This window comes from Glycine soja, chromosome 18, assembly GCF_004193775.1.
Source record: "Glycine soja cultivar W05 chromosome 18, ASM419377v2, whole genome shotgun sequence".
Taxonomy (NCBI): Eukaryota; Viridiplantae; Streptophyta; class Magnoliopsida; order Fabales; family Fabaceae; genus Glycine; species Glycine soja.
The window spans coordinates 2,545,589-2,560,104 of NC_041019.1; the positions used below are offsets into that span (position 1 = coordinate 2,545,589).

General features: G+C 32.2%; 1 protein-coding gene and 1 pseudogene across 5 annotated transcripts; one reads left to right on the plus strand and one right to left on the minus strand.

The window, feature by feature from the left end:
* Positions 1-637: 637 nt before the first annotated feature.
* Positions 638-1,890, plus strand: LOC114394929 (annotated as a pseudogene).
* A 2,468-nt stretch (positions 1,891-4,358) lies between these two features.
* On the minus strand, positions 4,359-11,275 carry LOC114394494 (protein GUCD1-like). Of its 5 annotated transcripts, none has more exons than XM_028356084.1 (11): positions 11,083-11,275; positions 10,567-10,649; positions 9,970-10,249; positions 9,736-9,860; positions 8,541-8,652; positions 7,785-7,859; positions 6,845-6,933; positions 6,515-6,573; positions 5,742-5,814; positions 5,266-5,341; positions 4,359-4,725 (listed from the first exon to the last, which is right to left on the minus strand). In XM_028356084.1, the coding sequence occupies exons 3-11, from the start codon at positions 10,129-10,131 to the stop codon at positions 4,651-4,653; spliced, it is 846 nt and encodes a 281-aa protein (XP_028211885.1). In that variant the 5' UTR covers positions 10,132-10,249; positions 10,567-10,649; positions 11,083-11,275; the 3' UTR covers positions 4,359-4,650. The 5 variants fall into 5 exon arrangements, with proteins under 5 accessions (XP_028211885.1, XP_028211886.1, XP_028211883.1 ...); XM_028356085.1 differs by having other exon boundaries at positions 9,970-10,258; XM_028356082.1 differs by lacking the exon at positions 10,567-10,649.
* Positions 11,276-14,516: the final 3,241 nt, after the last annotated feature.

The following is a 14,516-nucleotide window of genomic DNA, read 5'->3' on the forward strand; positions in this document are numbered from 1 at the left end:
GGTGGTGTAGGAAAATTCAAAAGGACAAAATGGTCATTTGCTAAGACTTGGTAATTAATTAAATTTTACACTTACCTAGTTATTTATTTAATTTCAAACACAAACAACAATTTCATAAGTTTTTATTTAACAACATTCTAAATATTTAAGCTTACTAATCTCATTAATTTTTTTGCACACCTATTGTTAATTTATTTTAAACTTCCAAATTTTAGTTTAATTTCACATAAGCGTTCAATTTATTTATCTTCATCATATTCTCCGAAACTAACTAGGATTGTTCCTTTTTAGTTATTCTGGCTTGGCAAAAATATGAATAATTTTGTACGTATAAAAAAATATTAACAGCTTTATATTATTAAAGAAAAAGATCTCATTAATTAAAATTTATGCAGTAAAATACTTAATTTAGCATATTTGTTGTAGAAGAGCATGTAATACTAATGTTGAATAAATCAATAAATTGACTAAGATGAAAATTAGTTAATTATCCTGATTTTAATCGAAAAAAACTGCCACATTCCTTATTATTAGTTTCATACATATATATATATATATATCTAAAAAATAGATTAAGATAAGATTGTTGGTGATAGAATAAGATGAAATAATAAGAAAAAGAATAGGAGGAGAAATTGAGAAGGTGAGTGGTTGTTTGCTTGCGGCGTTCTTGTATCTTTTTCACGTCCAATTCGAAATTCACGTTGAAACTAGCAATAGTTGATTCCGTTCCATGATGAGACCGACACGGACGGCGTCATAAGATTAAATCGAAACATGCATGCTTTGCTATGATTATGAATGAATTATCCTTATTGAAAGGTTCATTCAGTGTGTTAGGGAATTGCGCAAAATGTGTTGATAACTACAAGTTGTGTAATTTGTCATGCATTGCTTGCGGCTTATATGCTCTACCTTTGTTTATCAAAGTGATCCAAGGATGGGATCCTCTTCAAAATCCATCTCATGGGTTGGAGTTGGTATCAGAGTGGAAGGCATTGCTTCAAGAAGAATTAGATTCTGTTGATATGTGGGATGTGTTAACACCTTATACTCAATTGGTTTCAGAGGTTGTGTTGATTGCTATCAGAAAATCTTGTATCAATACTTGGCAGGTACAGGATCCTGAGCCAATGTTGTGGTTTCTGGAATCTTGGAAAAAGTTACTTCCTGCTTCTGTCCTTGCTACCATATTAGACAATATAGTCATGCCAAAACTATCAAGTGCTGTAGATACTTGGGAACCACACCGTGAGACCATTCCTATTCACACTTGGGTGCATCCATGGCTAACCTCTATTGGGGCACTAGTTGGAGGGTGTTTACCAAATGATTCGTTTTAAGTTGAGTACTGTTCTTGGTGAGTGGTACCCGACTGACCCAAGTGATGATTCTGTTTATGCTATATTGTCTCCTTGGAAGACTATTTGATTCTGCAAGTTGGGAACAACTTATGCTTCGTTTTATTGTACCGAAGTTGCAGCTTGTCTTGCAAGAGTTCCAAGTGAATTCGGAAAGTAAGAATGTTGATAAGTTTTGTTGGGTAATGAACTGGGCTTCTGTTATTCCTATTCATCTGATGGTTGGTATGATGGACAAATTCTTCAAGCTTAAACCAGGTAGAATGCACAATGGTCATCAAATATATGGGTTTGGTAATGTCGGCACAACAATAGACTTTCTAAATCAAAAGGTATATGCCCAACATGAAGACACATGGTCTTTGGAATCTCTTCAAGGCTTGCTGGAGTTGCATAATAAATCACTTAGCAAAAGATGCTAAATTTTGCAATGGGCAATGTAAGGTAACATCTCAATTCTATTTGCTGTCCTCTCTGGTGTTGGGTTTGCACTTTGCAGCTCCTGGATGACTATCCTGATTGGGGTTGCTTGCAGGATTTATTAGAATAATAGCCTAGTAGAGTTGAACGCTAGGAGTATTTTTGTTTGTGCTTCACAGTAATTTAGACGTTTAGAGCTGTGTTATGAACTTATAATTATGTTATCACAACTTATGTGACTAATTTTGAGTTGTGTCGGATCTTGAGCTTATGCATTTTCAGTTTAAAGGTTTGTTCAATGAATGTGATTTGGATGTTATCTTCCTTGTCTACATTACTTTCTATGCATATGTTAAAAAATTTGCTTTCTTTAGGATCTTCCAACCCCCTCCCCAGCCTAATTAAGATCTCAATTACTCCATTTAGTAATCTGACTCCTTATGTTGTGTTTTACATTGTATTTCTTTCATGGAATGGCATGAGGAAAGTAGGTAAACAGATGAAATGTTTTGTCCAGCGTTTCTTAACACTAGGATATATTTTGTGAAGCTAATTTCCCCAAAATTTTAGCATTGGCTTAATTTTTCTTTTATACGTATAACATGTATCTTGTATACTGAAAATCTGAATGCTTCTTATCTGCTATAGGTTTTCTGGTGAATCATGATTTTAATTATTATGATTCTGTCGGTTTTAATCAGATATGATGCAAAACGAAAATCGAATGGTAACAGACTTGTTTCAACAAAGGAGGATTCATAAGCATAGTCATAGGTATTTAACCCAATATAAACACACTACCCTGTGTCGTGTAAGCCATCTTATGTCTTCAAAATTTACTAAGTTAGGGTGATGACTATGCAGATATCATCTGGTGGGGAGAGCTAAGGATGCTAATATTGTTGGGATTTTAGTTGGAACTCTTGGTGTTGGTATGTTTTACTGTCAAAATTTTAGTTTTTCATGTATGGTTATTACTAAAGTAGCATGAGAATATACAGAATTGTATAGTCAGATTCCTTGTGAAGCAGTATAATATTGCGAATTTCGTGAGTATGATGTTTTTCTCTACATTTCTTGTGCCCAAACTACTCTACTGGATAGCAAGGAGTATCTAGCTCCAGTTATTAAGTTATTACTTCCTTCCAAGGAATGACATTATGACAGCTTTGTCTAGGTACACTGTCGTAGTTAAACATACTCGTATATCAGAAATTGTCTCTTTGCTAGTGTTCTTATAGATTGCTGATAGTTTTATGTAGCCTCTCTATTTTCAATTTATGATAAATCTATGGCTTTACTAAATGGATAATAACCTCTACGCTAAACAAAGGGGAAATAACCAAATATTCTATCTAATGGGAGCTAAGTTCCTGGTTAGCTTTTTTTAACTTCCAGAAACTCAAGATTCATTTGCTTTGCTTTGCATGAACTAATAAGTTGTAATTTCTTTTCATTTTAATTTTCATATGACTATATCTGTTTTATAGAAACCTTTGGTCTGGTTATTGTCTCTGTACCCGCCCAAGAAAATGATGCATTTGTTTAATTATTTTATAAAATTACTTAAAATATCATAAGTTGGGTTGCAATATGAAAGATTCAAGGTTGAATTAGAATAAGCAAAATCTCATTTTACTACTTCCATTGCCAAGGTTTATTAAGCAAAATTAGATTAACTACGATTGAAGATTGATACGCATATATTATATGGTTGACAACGTTTGAGTTTTGACACTGTTATGGATTGGATCACGATGATGGTGCTCCTGTTCTTACTGCATGTCTGGCTTTCAGGTTGAAAATCAAGGTTTGTATAGAACTTTGTCTATTCATCTCTTGTTACTTCTATCTAAATCACAATTTGAGAATTTTATCCTAAGGATTGTGAGAGACGCACTTGACAATTGCTTGCTGCTACCAAAGAGAATTTTATATGCAAATTCTTGATTTCATTGCGTTAAATATATTAAAATTGGTGATTGTCATAAGTTACTTATAAGTCATATCATAAACGGTGAAATTTAGCAATTAAAAATTAACAAGATCTTAAACAATAAGTCATATAATCTATTTTATATTACCTATAAGGTGAAAGTAACAATCATGTTTTTTTTTGGAATAAAGTACGCGTGTTTATTATTTATAGGTTTATTCATAAAAGGTGATACTCATTAAAATACAAAGGCACGGTATAATTTACCTTTACTATATGTTCTAACACCGACAACAGCGGGAAAGTAACTAAGGAGTTGAGATAAAATTGTTTTATTTTGTTTTTAAAAGAGCATCACAACTATATCGTATATCCATATTTTTGGAAATAATAATCAAGGAAATCTGTCCACATGGTGTTCATCTATTGTGAGTGACCGTATTGAATTTGTTTAGAATTACGAGAAAATATAAGCTAAACAACAATCTGCCAAACGAATAATGATTAACTAAGAATATCAATATCACATGCTCCGATAATAGAAGCAGACAAAATGGAAAATAAGACATGTAATCAGAAATAAACTTTTTCTTTCTTAATTATTTCAGGCAAAGTAAGATAACTTTTTGTGCAGATAGAGCAATGCAATTGAACTCCGAATTCATTAACAACAATTCAGTTGTCTGTCTCACGTTTCTGAGAAAGAACACATGATTTACATAAAGATTAGAATGAATTCACTATACAGTTTCGAGTAAACCTACACGGTACATACAGCCCAGACAAAACCATTTTAAGAGGTTTATACAGGGAAATGGGAATATAAATAAATAATAAGCTAAGTGTAGCCACTAAAATACACAAGGATGCAAAAAAAAAAAAAAAAAGAGCATCAACATAACTGGCAAATCATTGCAAAACAGGTCAAGAAAATCAAGAATCGGTATTGACATCATTGGATAGTTGCATAAAAGGTTGATGATGGTTACTGCTTTTCTCCAAAGATATCTGCTTGGCCATGCAAGGAAAAAAATAATTATTTCAGACAACAATATCACGTTGCCAACTGAGTAGAGTAAGTAGAAATACAAGACCATAAACGCTAGAAATACATTTTTTTTTTAACACACTAGTTTCAACTTTCTATTGTTGGATGAAATCCATGGGAAAGTAACTAAAGCATGTGGGTCTCAAAAATTAGGGAGTGCAACCCATATGAAATTCATCTAATAATAATAAAGAATGTGGCAAAGAACGAGTATCTAGCATTCTCTTGGACTAAATGATATAAACAAGTTATATCAACAGAAAAAGAATAAACGATGGTCAAAACTTTCATTTAAAGTCCTAAGTGAAGATTATGATAGTTGCACAACTGTGACATCACATCAACCATCTTACCTACAAGCATACAATCACTACAGAGGTCTATTAAGCAATTTACTTTAAAAAAATCAGTTTAATAAAATAACTTTCACCAGAGATAACAAATCACACGACTTGGAAGTTTAGCTTACTGAAAGATGATTTGAGGTATATGATGCTTACCAAAAGAAGATCCTCATCAGTTCCAAAGGCTTTGCGAGCTTCTTCTAAAGACTTTGAAGAAATCCTCTTATGTTTCCTGCACATTTTCAGAGAATTTTGAATATGTAAATTTATAAAGATAATCAACTTTTATGTTAGGCTCAAAATCACAAAAAAGAACTAGGCCATAATTTATCCACTCCAATAATATGCAGATGCTTGTCATATTCCAGCATATTGTTTATGAAAAATAATAAAAGAAAATTGATTGTTTGACTGATGTCATTTCACTGGTTTACGTTGTGTCCTTTGCTATATCAGGAAATTCAGCCATGGTGAAAAGGAATAGCGCTAGAACCATAAGGCATAACACAATTTGGATTTACATGTCATGTTTGTGATCCAAATATAATGGTAAAGATATTAATAAGGAAAAGTAGTATTGTGCAGAAACTTTTAATAAAAAACCAGAAGTAGAGAGAGGGGAAAGAGGTTACTTAGAGCTGCCAGGATCTCTAATCTCAAACATATCTGCTCCAGCATCATAGCCACATATCAACACATAGTGACCTGTCAATGGAATTTTTCTACTTATTAACTCATTTAATAAATTTATTAATTTTAGAATGTTTGGATAAATACTATAATACTTCGATAAATCTGTTGTGAGGATATTGACCTTTCTCAACGTTAGAAAGATATCAGCTCATATTCACAGTTGCAAACAAGCCTAATCTTGGAGTTCAAGAATTAGAAGTCTAGGATACCAACAGCTATCAACCTTTGAAATCATTTTTCAGCAGAAACATTTAACGTGCTACAATACAGTGTGATATATAATTTGCATTAGCTTCCCTGTCCTTAAAAACACATGCTTTTTTGGGATGGATTTGAAAGAAAAGGGGGGATAAAAAATTATTGAGAAAAGGAAAATCAATGGGTTCACAAACTTATGAGGTGTGTAAAAATGATGGAGCAAGGCCCACTGGTTAATGCAGCATTACACGTCTTCTTGAAGGAAGGTCAGTGAAAAGCCATGAAAATGTTTGCTGACCATTACCCTAATCAAAAATTGAAATAGAATAATATGTTTATATATTTGTCTAAACTCATCATATGAAGTTCTTTAGAACATCACACTGCTGGTCTAAATAAATCAAAAAGGAAAGCTACTCACATGTATAGGACAATTGTAGGTAGTAACTTCCACTTGGGAAGAATACATCTAAAACAAATGCAAATAAAGTAAAGCTAAAATATAACTGTTCACCTGTGTAGCCAGAGTTGTTGCTGAAAACACCAGGCACAGGAACATCTTGCAAAACATGACTGAAACAGAATCTTTTCAGAAGCAGCTAGAATTGCCCATTGCCAAGGTAAACGGCATTATTGAGGAAAAGAAAATGAAAAAGTAAAGAATTTACATTACACCCAGGGTAGCAAGTTTTCTAAAAAAAGAGTTTGTCAACGAATGAACTTGGTTTACCTCAGTCAGGTGCTATCTAAAGTTGGTAGGAGCAATTGGAGTATGTAAATGTAGTACAGTTATTGTAACTAAAGTATTAAATCCAGTAAAGAAAGGATTATAAGAAAATTGTACCTCAATTTGTTGTGATCAACTAATGCAATAGCAACATATTTCCCAGACAATATGAGAATAGAAATCTCTTCTGCACTAATTGACCTGCACTGTAAAAAGATGAGAATTGGAAATTTTTTAAGAGTAAGGCCAGTTATTGGAGTTTGTTAGCAGAAGGTTAGCCAGTTAGAGTGGGTTTGAAAGGTAAATAAATAGGAGGAGGATGTATAGGAAGAGGTACTCTATCTTGTATCATTTGTAAATCGAGCTTTTGCTCTTTGTGAAAGGAGAAATCTGATTTGAAGGGGAAAACCCTTGGAAGAGAGATATCTCTCCTATTTTCCAGTTGAAGGGGAAAACCCTTGGTCCTAACAAAAGGTTTGTTGGCTACTTATAAAAAAACAACAAAGCCATAAGCAAATAAAAAGTCTCCAAAGTCCAAACAGAAGTAAAGATAATAACCATGAAGTTCTAACTGTCAATTGGTTTGTTTGGATAAACTTTTCCATAAGCATTTAGGAGAAGAAAATAAGAAGGAAAAATGAAATAAGCTTCTCTATAAGCTAAAATTAGCTTATGCATAAGCTAATTTTAGTTTCAGGAAAGCTTGTTTCATTTTTTCATTTTATTTTTTTCTCCTATAAGTGTTTATGGAGAAGTATAACCAAATAGATTCATTTTCTTCTAATTCCAACAAATCAGCCAGAGAAAACCATTTCACAAACCATTATAAAAAGTTTATTTACTTATTACCAGTGCTCAATGTATGTGGTAAAATTGCAACCAACTGAACTGAGTTCACACCCTTTAATTATTTTATACCAAGACAAACAAACAATAAAACATTAATCGAAAGAAATGATGTAACATTTTCCTTTCCTTTTCCAGTATGTGACAATCTCAGAACTTTTCTATTGATATTGAGGGGATCCAATAAAAAAGGTGCAGGCGTGCAGCATACCTGTATATCAATGCCAGCCTCCATTGCTTTCTGAAATAGCAAATCCACTCTCACTAGATCATTAGGCAGTTCCTCCTACACAATATTTAAAACAAAATCCTATCAACTTTATGCAATAGGTACAGAAAGCATTGAATGCATGCAGAAGAAAGATCCATACAGCAAGGTTGTTTCAAATTCTACAAAACACCAACATTGAAAGTGACAATCATAAAACCGGACATGCCATAACCTATAACCTGGTACCTGTTCTGCTCAATCATGATTATCAACAAGACCTAGAGCCAAGCTCTGGTACATTTTGGGCAAAGACAAATTTTTCTGTTTACACTAGTGAATCACCTAATCCTATGACATTTAAAATGTCCTCTCTTGGATAATACTCTGATACCAATATATCCCAAACCCAATTTTGGCCACTCTTAACGAAAATTTTATATCTTCAATTGCTTCAACCAAAAACAGACACAAGCAAAGACACTAGAGTCAAATAACCCCCCATTTTGGTCCTCAAAACATTTTTGTAACATTAATTTGCTCTTTAAAAGATTATTACATCTATTTACTATTCAGACTTCAAATGATAGTTTTGCTGCATCAAAAACAAAATAGCCCTAAGTTACTGTTTGATGACCAAAATCATGATTTCATGACCAAATTGATGTTTCAAAATTCTCCTGATGACCATATTGGGGATTTACTAATACTAAAAAAAACTAAAGAGCTTGTAACTATTTCAGTATGACAATGAATCACCTTGTAAAATGATTCAATGCAATAGTTTGGATTTGCCCCAAATGTCACCGTGAAGTAGGAAAAAGCAACAGCAAATCTCTGTAATAAATATGCCAAATCAACAGTCCAAATGCTGCAAAACAGTAGTAAACAGTGAGACTAGTGAGAAGTTCATCAAACATTTTCATATCGAATTACAATGTTTATCTGTTTTGTTTTTGTACATGATATTAATTTGTTCTACTAGTTGATTCATATTGATGCTATTGTTGGCAAAAATAAAGTTGCAACGATTGACAGCAGCATCCTGAAAAGTAACAAAAACATAACTTGTGTTTATATTCAACCATTAAAATAAAAATAAAAAAATCTTATTTTCCTTTTTTCTTCCCCTATATGAAAAATCTGATAAGCACTTTGGTTTTCTAACTTGAATCCATACAGCGTACGTAAAGACATAAATTACATGCAGATAATCTCTAGTCTACGGATTGCCTCATGCCATCCCCAATTTTCTTATTTTATGTGGAATTTAAGACAAATGTAGGGAGAGCTTGTGCATTGTCCACCCTTCAAGTCCAAACTCAATGGGCTCTTACACGAGAGTTGTTAGAAATATAATCAAGTTATTCATTTGACTTATTACTGGGAAAATGTATTAAATAATAATAACAACGATAACAGCCATGGGATTATCAAATATAAATCTACAAAATGTGTACTAAAACATGATAATTGCCAGATGATCTGACTATTTTTAGGCAACAATGTATGACAACTCTGGGCCAAGGAGGAAGGTTAGTTATATATGTAATATCACTACATTAATCACAATGCATCAAATACATTTATTTAGTATTTTAGTCTACAAAATTTGATGATAATTTGGTCCAAAATGTATAGATACTAAGAAACCCTGTCACCTGATTAACATTTTAAGATTGGCAATGATTTCCAATTAAAGAGAGACAGAGGAGAGAGGAGGACTAGAAATATACTTGCATTTGCATAGGCATAGTCCTATAGAGTATATTCTCACAACTTTGTGTAGAACCCATAGTGAGTCCCACACTTTTGGCACTTTACTTTTCTTAACCTATTAAAGAAGTCCAAAGACTCCAAACTATGCTTCCTTCTTAATTGCATTAGAAATAGCCATGGATAGTCTAGGATCTTCAAGCACTTCAAATGACAGAGCTTTTATAGAGGAAAAGACCTAGTTGTGCGGCATAGTTCAGCCAGTGTTGGAATATCGCAGTTGTTGACACCGATAGTTTTTAAAACCATCAAGACACAAGCAAGGCCACAATCCCATGTATATATTTGGTTTATGTGTGGTACCTATAAGCATAATTAGATAAAGTTTATTACAGATATAATCAACAGAGAAATATTTCTAGTATATAATATGTAAAGAATGAGTTTTAGTCCACATATCCCATGCTCTTACTTCAAAGAAGTGTGAACGGCGCAAGGAGGGAGGATGGGAATCTATGTTACTTGATGGTTGCTGAAACAGGTATGGATCTATCACATTCAAATTATCTCCTTTTAATTCTCTTTCATCCCCTGCCTTGAGAATCTTGTTGAATAGCAAGCATATGGGCCACATCAATGACCAAAGTTAATGTAAAATGTTTAATTTCAAACAAAGGTCTAGAACAGAGTGCAGTCCTTGTCGCATATGTGGAGTCTCAACCAAATTGGGAGGATTGCAGTACATACACTGCCTGCAGCAGCTTTGACAAAACAAAAATAAATAAATATAGAAGTCAATCATAAAATTCTTTAATTTCTTCATAGTTAGGATTCCCCAATTTCTAAATCCATTGAAGGCCATAACACCTAAGAAGGGTGGATTTGAATCATTTAAGAGTATTTCTGGATGGATAAGTTAGGTGGGCAATTTTCCATTTCAAGTAAACATTCTTTATAATTTATATTTGTTAAAATAGTGAGATTATCATGTAACCTTCCAATCACCCCACATTCTTCTGTTTAAAACAAACATTTAATAATTCTTTAAAATCAAAAATGAAAAACTAACCTCCCTTTCCCTTTCCCTTTCCCATGCAATTTCCTCCATCCAAACATACTAGGGGTTAATTGCACAAAATCAAATTTGATGGCCTGCATAAGTTAACAGTAAGTGCAGGGTAGCTACACCAAACACACAATGTCACAAGATTATTATTGTCTTTAACCTAAGCATCCATAGACAAACACAAACTAATATGATGATGGATTACTCTGACTAACAGGAAAAACCAAAAAAATCTCCCTCGTAATTTAACATATAAACAGGAAACAAAAATGTCTTTCGGAATGACAAAATTAAAAACAAGTCCAAAGCTGATATAAAATTTTGACGGTATCTTCACTCCAACACCAGCATATAATTCAACGACTAAATTATTCGATATGATAAGCGAAACAAACAGAAAAAAAATAAAATCGACGGATGAGTTAATTTCATTTGAGCGGAGCACGAAACAAGTAAATTATCGGAAAAACAATAAATCAAATGTTAAATGGAGGCAGAGTCATAGAAATTGGAACGTACGAGGCGAAGAGAGAAGAAAACGCGAATTCGAAGAGGTTGGTTGGTGCCTTTGTGTTTGTGAACGATTTTGTTTTGTTCAATTCCTTTTCGGTTTCTGATTTGTCTTTTGGCCCCTTTCTTCTCTGTTGTGTTGTGTTCTCCCATCACGTTTTTTCTTCTACTTCTTTCATTTTCTTCATTGTTTTTTTCAAATGGATTAATTATTTTATTAATGTTAATATTGACTGTGTTATATGAAAGCACATGTCGCAACGTCAGGTACAAGTTAACGGAAAAGAATAAGATGCGAATTAATTTATGCTAATGCGACAGACAAGTTAAGTTTCCTTACATTTGATTTTTCTTTTTCTTTTTTCTGAGAGGACATTTCTTTTCTAATAACCAAGAGATGTAATCTCTATCCTATGAGATTGATTTATTTTTAGGATAAAGTGTTATCATTGTTGTCACTTCATATTCAAATAGGAAATCAAATTCTTAAGAGATTCAAATATCAAATTATTTCTACCAATAATTTAATTTTTTTAGAGGACATTTGATTATTCTTGTACTAAATTGTGTTGTGTTGCTTAAGTTACAAATTCAAATACAGTGTGGATGCTTTGTAGATAGGTGAATTTTTTTAAGTATCGTGCGAAAATTTAGGGCAATTAGATAAATACATTAAAACTTTTCATTTTTTAAAAAATAAATAAATAAATAACAGAATTTGGCTAAATTTAAACAGCAAATCTTAACAAGAACAAGATGCAGACGTTTTGTTGATATTTTCTTGGCACCTTGAGAAAAAATCAATGCAATAAGAAATATTAAAAAAAGAAAAGAAAAGAAAAGTATGTGAACTTCTAAAAGTGGCATCAGGATGGAATCAGGTACAGCCAATCTGTGTAACGACAGCAGGTACGGATTCAATGAATGTTTTTTTTTTTTAATTTCATTAAAAAGTATCAATCAATCATAGCAAAAATGTTCATTATTTTCAGTATTTAGCTAAATTGTGCTGTCAAATATTTACTTATATTTTTTTGGATACAAGAGCTAAATAAAATTTACTTATATACGATAAATGATTTTTTAAAAGTAAAACTCTCTTTAAAAATGAAAATAAATAAAAAGACGTATTAAGAAATAATAATTATACTGATCTTAGAAAATATATGCATTGGAAGGAAAGGAACTTGGTTGGAGAAATAATCACATAAGCTGACCTCCAAATGTGGCAAATTGGGTTTGGACTTAACTGAACGGTGATCCATGACTACCCAATTGCCAAAAGATTACATTCTACTGAAAGGTTGCTATTTGCTGCAACCTACCGAGAGAAGGTCATGTTTTTAAATTACTTTATAATATAAAATAACAATATTACTGTTAAATTAAATAAATACAGTAATTGATTTGCAATATTCTTAAAATTGTGGCATAACATTTAAAATCTTTTAATTTTATTTATTCACATAATCAACACTATCTATATTTTTTTTATTATAATATTGTTACGAAGTTATTTTTGTCAAAAATAATGATAATTTTTTTTAAGGATCATGAGTACACATTAATTAAGATCTATATTTATTTAAAAAATATTATTTTTTTCTCTCAACACGATCTGTTACATATCTAAGCACCAATCAAGATTATAATAATTTAATTAAAAAATATAAGTCACTCATCACTTGGGTCAATCATCATCAATCAAAAGACTATCTATACTACAATATGTTGGGGGAATTGTAGAACATCCCAATCAACCGAGTAATAATCTGATATCGGGTGAAAATAATAATTTCACATGTACGAGACCATTTTGTTTTTCAAAATTTCTTTTGTTTTGACTTAATGAAGCTTATATGAAATGGACAATGAAGTGGATGTGATATAATACCTAGATTTTATTAAAGGTGGTCCATGCTAATGGTAGCATTAGAAGTGGTCCACGCTAACAGGAGAATTTATTGAAATACTCTTTTAGCGTCGCCGTGGAATCTTGGATATTCTGCAATTATCTGAACAGCACATGCTGGAGCTCTGTTTTAAAACCATCAATTTTTTATATATACAGATAAAGATTCATATTGGTTTAGGAGGGTTTGAAAATTGAAATCCACAGTTGAAAAGACATAACGTTGTAGATGTAGACTCCAACTTAGTGTACGTTTACTGTTTGTTCTTGGTTTAAATTCAAAGAACAATCAGAAGCTTTCCAAACCTGCAATTAATTTGGGATTGGGAGGAGTAAGTCAATGCATTGGAGGAGAATTGTAAAAACAAATGTTATATGCTCATAAGCCAGTATGTCTAAGAAAGTATGTTAAATAAACTGGCCCAATCAGACAAGTCCGTTTGTTACCCATAGTATCTACTAAAGGGTATCAAATTGGGTTCAAATAATCTATAATCGCTCGGATCACGAGCATAAAAACATATTTAACCTGATAAAATTTATGAACATAATTATGTTTGAGTAAGTGACCGGCCTCCAAATCACGTTTCATAAACGGATTAAAGGGATGTCTTTTGCATACATGTTTGGATTTTCGTTCAATTAGTGATGTATGTGTTCTTAGACACGTTCGATAGACAAACATATAAGACATCGTTTTGATCCCTTTAGGAAATGTCATTTAAAGTTTAACTACCGAATACTCAAACATACCTTACGTTTTGTCAATTGGATTTGCATGTGGCTGCATTTTGGACAAAAATTCAAATATACACACACATGGTGAGATTTAGGGACAAATTTAGGGGGAGGGGGAAGGGGTTGGGACAATATGGCCTTGGCCACCCTCCCTCAAGATTGTTTGTATACATGAGAAGCAAAATAAATTAATATCAATAGAAAAAATTTAATAAGAAAAATAGAATATTGATTTAATGTTTGTTTAATAGTAGATTTTACTTCTTTTACACATAAAATTAATATTTTTTTTGAAATTTTTTTATTTGTCAAATAATTATTTATTAGAAATTAAATAATTAAACAATGGTGTAAAAAAGATTTGGATCCCCCTTTGAAGTATTTCAGGATCCGAGGTGTGAGATGTGCACTGAAAATTCTCAGAACTTGAGATGGCTAGATAATCCACACTCTACTGTATTCCGTGAAGCAAAAAGCGGAAAGTAAATTTAAAAAGGTTCACAAAAAAATGAGTTTTGAAAAAAGTAGCGGCCATGGACTTAAAAAAGTCAAGAACTAACGGTGCCTCTGCTTTAATAAACGGATATAATAACAGTTTCCTTTTTCACTTTACTTTAACAAATCCATTGTCAAAAACAACGTGCAACCGTTGTAGGCATTTTGGCCTTTAGCTTCTGATCCCTTCGTTGCTTTGTAAGTTGGATTTCAACGGAAAAAGTTAGATAAATTTGAATTGAAGTTTGTATGAAAGTCATCTCCGTGCATTGTGACAGAAAAAAAAAGGAAGAAGAAT